Here is a 9,021-nt window from a genome sequence, read left to right on the forward strand (position 1 = left end):
AAAGAATGAGTTTGATATAATTAGGTCTGGGCATACATGCACACCCATGCACACACTATCTCGGTTAACAGGAGAAAAGCTTAAATGAGGCCTCCTATTTTCTCCATACACGTGAAGATCTACAACAGTGGGAGAAGACAGGGTATGGTGCAGGGAGGCATTAAGACATTTTCAGTAGCTTCTTCACATGGAGCATGCAATCTGCTCAGGGTCCTGAATAACTTCTTTGCCAAATTAATTTGCAAAGGACTTTCTCATAACTAGCTCTTACAAAACCGCCCTGCTCATGAGCAAGTGGATGTAAGGGCCAGAAATCAGTGTCAAAGGTGATGAAGACCAAGCTGACATCTGTGGAGTCACCAGGTGACACCAGTAGAGATGCTGGAGCCTTAGATGATCCCAAACTGGGCCAGCTCGTGCAGTTCCAGATGGCTGAAAGCTTCCCATGGGCAAATCACTGTGATATCTGCAGAAGAGAGAGAACGAGAAATGGGTTCTGGAGCAGCACTTCTTGGATTTCTATTGTATGACTAGAAAGGCTGATGTACTGAGAAAACATTAAGATGTGGGATGAGCAAGAAAAGTGAGAGTCCATTTGAATATTAAATGAATCAATGAGCTCTTTAAATGTGGTACTACCTACCAGTCTGAACCAGATCACTGTATTTTCTCCTATGCATTCTATTGTCTCCTTTCTCTGTGAACATGACTATGGTTGCTTCAGTGGTGAGACTGGTGTGAAAATTCATCCTGGTTATGGGGTTTCTCCAGTTCTTATAAACTGCCTGTAACCAAGCTGTGGTATCTTTGAAGACGTGCAGTCTTAAATCAGATGCTGAATAACGTAGTGTAACATGTTCAGGACCTGTAACTCGTTGATAGGTGCAGCTGTTATTTGACTAATTATAGGTCATTCAGTGCGTGTTTTTCAGTCCAAAATGAGTACATAACATTCTTAAAATTAGGATTTTGGTGATAGCACAAATACTTCTCCAGCTGAGGTTTAGTTACTGTGATTTCTGCTATTAATAGCTTAGCACTTGGCATTTATTTGAGAACCTCATGCTGCTGAAATTCCTAGTCAGAGTATTAGCAGAAAACAAAGACAAACAAGCACATTTACAGCCAAGTGAAAGTATCTAAAAACTGAAGCATGACTAAACAGCCTTTCTGCCTTGTGTATGTAAGCATGAGCATGGCCATGGCAGCTTGCAGAGGGAGCACTGGCCTCCTCCAGTGAGCCTGAGAGCTGCAGAGGCCAGGCAGACAGAGGCCACCCCAGACAGACCTCTGCTGTCTGAAGAGTGACTGCATTTATGTTCAAGAGGGGCACAACAGCAACATCCTGCAGCACCTACCTGTGCCCAGCCCTTCCATGCCTGGGATGTCATCTCCAAACCTAGGAGAGAAAAGAGCAGGTGAAGGATGAGTTTGGGACAGCAGTAACAAGGGGAGAAGCCATGCAGCCCCAGACAGGGAAGGGGGAGTGTGGGCAGCAGATGATGAGGAGCAGCTCTAGGCCCGTGTGGGCCAGCACCGGGACAAGTGAGGTGATGGCACCATGGGGCAGGAGAAGCCTCCTGGTTCCTTGTCTGGGGGAAAGTGGTACCACAGGAGTGCAGCTCAGCTGTGAGGAGCAACCCAACTAGAATAGTTTCTTTTCTTTCCAAAATGCCCTTACCCTTTTACTCCTTTTTTAGGAGGCTTGCTCTTGAACTGTCTTGTCTGTCTCTGCTTGAACTTGGGAGGCCCCTTGCGTGGCGTGGTGGGACCAGTGGGAGCATCTCCAGTGGTAAGGTTGGTGGTGGGGTTCTCGCTCATTGTTGGGCTACTGTCAGAAGTATGCCTCACTCAGATCCCTCTATCTGCAAGAGAGTAGTAAGGACTGACACAACACTCTGCTTATCATATCTAGGTACCAATAGTCTTGTGACAGGATAATTATGGGAAGTATAATTGTGACACGATTAAACATAAATATACAAAACAAAAGGAAAGACTGTAATGCATACAAAGCAAGCAGGATAAGAGTTGCCTTTCATCGTGAATGCTAGAATTAAGATAAGAAACTGTGGACGTTCCTGATAGGAATGAAAAGTAACTTAATCCCATAGTGCAATGACCTGTCTAATCTTGGAGAATTACACCTTTTCTGTCTCAGACATGGCTGGATTATCGGAGACAGGTTGCTGCAGCAGCTTGCCCCATGGTTTGGGCAGGATAGGCAGGTTTAGCCACTGTTGTCTTCAGTTTGTATTCACAAGAGAAGAGGTTGGGTTTTTACTTACTAGTTCTAGATAAAACTACTAGGAGCCATAAAGGCATGCTTACGGATTTATGGCTTAGAGATTTATCTTGTCCTTTGGAATCATCATGATATACATCACTTGCTCTTGTATCTGTGCCTATGCATTGCTTTCCGCGCACTGGTAAAGATGGGATGCTGAGTTAGATGGGCCTTTAGTCTGAGTGCAGCTGCACTTAGGGCTTCAATTTACCAATGCCAACCTTATGAGAAATAGCACATAAGTTCTGAAAAATTGTGAAGGCCAATGCAAAGCATTGCAAACCGTGGTTTAGACAGACGTCGATTTCTGAGGATTGAGGAGATAAAGGCCTGTAACTCTCCACAGTATCTGTTGTCCATCTTGATGTTTTGAAGCATTATATTACACATATTGACCTCACGACACCATGCTGCACGTGAGCCAAGTTCCACTTCTCAGGGGCTATAGAATTGTTGGGCAGCAGTTCTGGTGTGGGAGAAACCTCTCCTGCCTGAGAGCTGCTGCACGGAAAGCCCAGGAAGGACAGCAGGAACTCTCTCCAGTGCCCAAGGGAGAACCCTCAGGTTGATCAAATTCTGTGCTAATTAGTGTGTTAGAGCAGTTTGACCACATCCATTTATGGACAAAAATAATTGCCAGTTTTTATTCTCCTCCCTGAAGTCACATTCTTCCCCGTGACCATTATATAACTCCCGTCTCCAAGTTTTTGTCCCTGTGCAGCCAGGCTGATGGAATAGCTGATGGAATTAACTTCGGGATTTTGGTACTAAAGGGTAATCCTATTATGTCACCGTAATGCTCTGGCCTAATCCCCAATATCACCTGCAGTGACACTCCAGACTCCTAATCTCAGAACTATAAATGCCATCAAAAATGAGTGTTCTTTTTTTTTTTCTTAGTTTAAAGAATAGTCCGAATCTTTGCCAGTGCCTGAAATAGAGTGCTGAAAGCAAAGCCTGAGACGCAAGGAGAAACAGCATCCAAACAATCCTTCTGTGTCACTGGCAGACCAGTGCAAGGCAAAGAGCCATGTTTCTGTATCTGTGGCAGTCTGGGAATACTTCTCCCCTGAAATCCTTCCATCTGTGATGGCAGTAGAATGGATCTTCATGAAAACACCTAGAGGCATGCTAGTTCTCCTGTTGCTTGTGGCCGGGCTCTCTTGTCTCAGCTGTAACATCCCGTGCAGGAGGCTGGTAAGGTTCCAGCGGCCCCAAATGGAGCAGCAGATGGTTGTGTCTGCAGCTGAAGGATGCACAGATGCTATTCCTTTGCCTGTAACACAACGCTTCCCAAGCACACAGTGTGCCCACAAACACAAGGACCAGCTCAATTTAGAGAAGCTGCTGGTTTGGCTGTTCTCTGAAGAACCTGAGCAATTGCCCAGTATTTATGGCTCTATCCTCACAGTGTGGTGGCTGGACAGGCACATGCTGTCACCTTCATCTCTTGCAGAAAGGGACAGGAGGCGCAGTGATTGGAGCTTCTGTATCCTTGGCACCCCTTACAAGGGCTGCTCCCAAAAGTACAACAGGAGAAACAAACTGGCTAATGGTTTTCCAGCCCTTTGGCCTGACAGCCAAATTTTTAAGAGGCAACTGAGCTCAGACTTAGTTCCCAACTCAAGTTACCAACTGCTGTCTGCCAGCATGGTACCTTAATCACAGAAATGTCATTGAAGGCAACTCCCCGTAGTTCCTTGAGTCTCTAGCTTCATTCCACTGAGTAATATCTAATGGGAAGATTCAGTCCTTGGATTTTTCTTGGTCCCAATCCAAAGTAGCTGTGTCCACATACCAGCTACTTCTATGCCTGAGATCTGGGGTAAAAAAGGATCTCCCCAAATCACACTTCATCCTGTCTCTTACATGCCTGAATTCAAGAAACAGCATTCAATATAACTGAAAGGGACAATTCTGTCACCTTCCTTACCAGTATTCCTCTACCCATTCTTCCCACACATCGCCAAAAGAAAGGACAAAGGGCAGGAAGCAGCCTTAATGTCACAGAACAGCCTCCATCTGGCAGAAGGAATCTAGCTTCCCTCCCACTGTGGAGCTGGTGGGACTTGCTTGCCATTACCCACAGGCAGAGGTGCCTTGGTTCATGCTGGAGCCCACCCTGTCCCAGTTCCCACTCCCCATTATCAGCTGCCCCTGCCTTGGGATGGCATAATCCCAGGGGTGTTTCCCAACCCCCCTGTACCTGGTTGCTTGGCTGATCCCTGGTCCCACACCAGGCAGGTAGTTGACCAGTGTTGGGTGCAGATGGGTTTCCACTGGCTCCTGCAGGCGTTATGTGGCCCCAGGGCTTCCCAAGCTGTTGGAGCTCCTCAGCTGCTGCCAGCACCGGGATGCAGCTCCTGGGTAAGAGCAGCTGTGGATGTGCAGGCTGCTGAGGACAAGATGTTCTTCCACGCACTTCCTCTGCCCCCTCATCTGACAAGGAGTTACCTAATTGCCCCTGACAGCATTTCTGTTCAGTTCAGGGCTTAATCCTTGGGGTAAGAGCCTTGCTTGCATCCAAATGCTAATTATACCTAATGCGCATTAATGTGCTTATCTCAATTGCGTCAGATATCCCACCTCTGGGTTGCTGGCCAGGTTAATCATCCTTCTTTTAGTTCTCTTTGAACCTAAAGAGGCTTGAATACTACTGTCAAGTGCTGACTCTTTAATCTGCCCCCTCCTACCCCTTAATCTCTGATTTGCTATGGAAAATTTCCCTGGCAGATGATGCAGATGCCTCATGTGACTTTCTTCAGACAGATTCAGCTCAGGGTCTCTTCTTTCTCTGTCAGATAACCTCAGGTACAGAATCCACCATGTGCCTGGTGTCTTCATTGTGCAGTGAGGGTGTCAGACGCAGAGCCCTCCGTTGCAGTGATGCACTGGGAACACACAGCATCCAGGAGGAAATACCCTCAAGTTTTTCAATCCTTTGGATAATTATTTCTTGGCCTCATGAGAGCCACAGGCATTTTCCTTGCAGACAGGCTTTCATTGGGGCACGCTGAATCCAGTGCAAGATGCCTGTGGGGAGTCTTGGCGGCAGTCTCAGCCTCTTGAGTTGGCTAATCATACACATGGAAACAGCACATGCAGGTCCAGCCCTTTCTGATCCAGCGCTCGAAACAAGATCTCAGAACTCTTCTTAAAGTTTTAAGACCACAAACAAATGAAAGATGCACTCCAGAAGACAGGAACACACTTCAAGCTGAACTGTATTCCCACAACAGCTTCCCAGATGGGGATTACTGAAAGACTATCTCAGTTAGGGGGTGACATCAAAGGAGGGATTCATTCACATGGGAGATGCAGTGCTGCTTAGTACAAGCACTGTGATGTGCCCTATGCCCTGACCATCCCTGGGAACCCCAGGGGTGAGCCCACAGCCAGGCACTGCCAACAGATCCCCACCGAGGGCTGCCCAGCCTCAGAAACAGGGTGATCCTGGGGGATGGTGGAGACTGGGACACACCAGTGCTGCAGCATGTGTCTTGATGCCCCGGCACCCAGCCTTAATGGTAGGAAGAAAGAGCAACAACTGTGCAGAAACACAACTATCTCTCTCGGCTACTGGGTGCACTCACATTTTTCAAGCACGGAAATCCAAGCTCTTCCCCTGGTAGGAAAAGAAACCAGCTCCTCTTGCACACACCCTCTTCCCCCCCTTATTGCATCGAGCTCCTGGAAAATACTCACAGTCCTAAAGGCTCCTCTTGCAAACCATTCAACTCCTGTCCTGCGTCCTGGGTAGAAAAAAGTCTCGAGGCGTTCTGCCTCCCACAGATATACCCTGCCAGCAGGTGACATCAGGGCACCAGGCGCCAATCAGGGACAGGCCCACGTGGGGCAGTGCGTGGCCACGGGGCCCAGCAGGTACAGAAAGGAAAGAGTTGGGGCCTCGGCCCTAATTCCAGCCAAGTGAAACCCCACTGGCAGTAATACACATTATTTTGTGTGGGGTTTTATACCTCCAGTGCATTTCTGTTGCCGATTGTGGCTGCCTGGGAGAGCCATGCAAGAGATTTGGAAAAAGTGAGAGGTATCTGCAGATAAGAAAAACCGGAATTCTACTGAAAAGTGCTATAAGATGACTTTTGTCCTCAGCTGCAGTAGCAATCTGTGGCTTGAGCCTAACATCAGGGCAAAGCTGCTGCGCTCTGGGTGTACTGGCTCTGGTGAAGCTCTGTTCGCACACCCTCACTGTGCATCCAGCTAAACTAAAAGAGGGGAGATTTAGATTAGATGTTAGGGGGAAATTCTTTACTCAGAGGGCAGTGAGGCGCTGGCACAGCTGCCCAGAGAAGCTGTGGGTGCCCCATCCCTGGAGGCCCAAGGCCAGGTTGGATGGGGCCCTGGGCAGCTGAGCTGGTGGGTAGCAGCCCTACCCACGGCACGGGGTGGGACTGGGTGGGCTTTGAGGACCCTTCCAACCCAAACTATTCTGTGATTCTATGTCAAGGATAGGAGCTGTCTAGCATGAGAGCCCCTGGCAGAAGGGTCTGGTGCAGCATCACTCTGCTGCCGAGCCAGAGCCCATAGCCAAGGCCCTTGGCCTTCCAGATGGCTGAAGGTAAAGGAGATATATAATTCTCACTGAGACTCTGGGGTTACACTTAGAACAATTGATAAGTTCCTACCCCTATGAGTGGATACAAGGAGCTAAATCCTGAGTGCAGCGGAGGGCCTGCCCATTGAGCAGAGAGGCAGCAGAGAAACAGCGTTCAAACCATGTGTTTGGGGATGATCATGCAGCCTTTGGGGACTTTGCGATTCTTTCTGGGCACAGGAAGAGGATGGGGGCAGCAATGCTGGAGTTTAAGAAATGTCTGGATAATGCTTTCAGACATACGGTCTGGTTTTTGGGTGCTGCTGTGTTGAGCCAGGAGTTGGATTCGATGATCCTTATGAGTCCCTTCCAACTCAGGATACTCTGATTCTATGATCATGCTGGCATTGCCTCTTCCCTCGCAGTTGCACACAAACACATGGAGGCTGATGGTACTCAGCAGCTCCTGACAGTAAAATTGATTTCTGTGGGCAGGAACCTGCCTGTATGGATATAAACAGGTGCAGCCCTCTGGCAGCAGGCTGCATCCCATCCCTGCTGCTCATTCCCATGCCTCCATCTGCTTCAGTCAGGTTTCTGGGGGCTCCCCCTCCCTCTCTGCCTTCTCTTGTGTGGGCAGAGCTGCTGGGAAAATCGGCTTTGCAGCCCCCAGTCCTAGTAGTCCTTTTGCTTGCTTTCTTCTTGCCTCCTCCTCCCTGCTGTTCTGAGACCTTGCAGGCTTCCTTTTCTTAACCTTATAAATTTACATGTGTCCAGGCTGTTTGTTTTTGAAGTATTCCTTTTGTTTTCCTGTTTTTCCAGGGAAAGCAGGCCCATTTGTCTTTATAGAAGTGGATATGTGGGAAAAAAATTTCCAGTGCTATTTTTGCTCCTTAAGTAATTGTGGCAGAAACTCCCGGAGCAGTCACACTTGTTGTGTTCTCTCCTATTCTCCACCGTGACCAGGTCATTTCCCCTCTCCTCTCCTTCTTTCTCCTCTTTGCTTCGCTCCTTTTGCAGAGCTGCAGGCACCAGCTCTGTGACCAAACTGGACAAGGAGGTTTGCCCAGGAATGGGGTAACTGTTCATAGAATCATACAATCACAGAATCATTATGGTTGGAAAAGACCTCTAAGATCACCTATCCCAACCATCAGCCCACCCCCACCATGCCCACTGACCATGTCCTCAGTGCCACATCCACACGGCTCTGGAACACTTCCAGGGACGGTGACTCTGCCACCTCCCTGGGCAGCACCAACTCTCTTTCAGAGAATAAATTTTTCCTGATATGCAACTTGAACATCCTGTGGTGCAACTTAAAGCCATAACCTCTTGTTGATGATCCCTTCCCAGCCCACAGTCCCTATCCCTACCCCTGCCCAGGCTCCGGGACCACAGCAGCAGCCACTGCACCCAGAGCAGAGCTCCAGGAGCTGCAGGGCTGCATGGTGTCTGGGCAATGGTCCCAGAGGGAAACTATGAGCTTCATCACCTCTGGCCGGGTTTGTCCCTATTCTAAGGAATCGCTTAAAGATATCTCTGAGGTTTTTGGCCCTATTTATGAGCTGTGTAGCCATGGTAACTGTAGTTATACCAGAAATAGCAGCTTGCTTGAATGACAAAGAGAGTGCAAGTTTACAAGACAGTGACTTTTCCAGGGCCACGGTGCTTGTGGGAATGTGGGAGGAAATCCTGGCCAGGGCTCAGGCTGAGGATGCAGTGACTGAGGACTAAAACAGTTCTTTTAAAACAGATCTGTACAGTCTCACGTCAGGTGCTCGTGAGACACTGTGCTGTATTGATAGAGTGTGATTGCTTGCAATGCAGGCATACCTGGCTGGGAACTGCTGGGGAATTTCTGTGGGTAAACAGAGGTTTCCCACCTGCAGAGAGACAGCCTAGCAAGTGCTTCTGCATCTCTGGCAGGAGGACAGAGGTAGGACCTGGATTGGGAAAGCGATTGCCTGTTTGTTTTGTAGGTCAGTGAGGTTGTCATGTTAACAGTACTTCAGTGGGAAGCTTAGTGAACTAAGGTGTCCGCAGAAGATGATTCACGTAGAATCATAGGATCATTTGAGTTGGAAAGGACCTTTAAAGGTCACCTGATCCAATTCCCCTGCACTGAACAGGGACACCTACAGCTAGAACGGGGTGCTCAGAGCCCCTTCAGCCTGAC

General features: G+C 48.5%; 1 protein-coding gene across 1 annotated transcript; it reads right to left on the reverse strand.

Moving 5' to 3' along the window:
- Positions 1 to 228: 228 nt before the first annotated feature.
- Positions 229 to 6,055, reverse strand: PDE6H (phosphodiesterase 6H). The gene is given in 4 exon segments (NM_204408.1): positions 229 to 466; positions 1,359 to 1,399; positions 1,682 to 1,865; positions 5,993 to 6,055. Coding segments are annotated over 3 exon segments (258 nt in total). The 5' UTR covers positions 1,822 to 1,865; positions 5,993 to 6,055; the 3' UTR covers positions 229 to 389.
- Between the last annotated feature and the right edge of the window lie 2,966 nt (positions 6,056 to 9,021).

This window comes from Gallus gallus, chromosome 1 (assembly GCF_016699485.2).
Source record: "Gallus gallus isolate bGalGal1 chromosome 1, bGalGal1.mat.broiler.GRCg7b, whole genome shotgun sequence".
Lineage (NCBI taxonomy): Eukaryota > Metazoa > Chordata > Aves > Galliformes > Phasianidae > Gallus > Gallus gallus.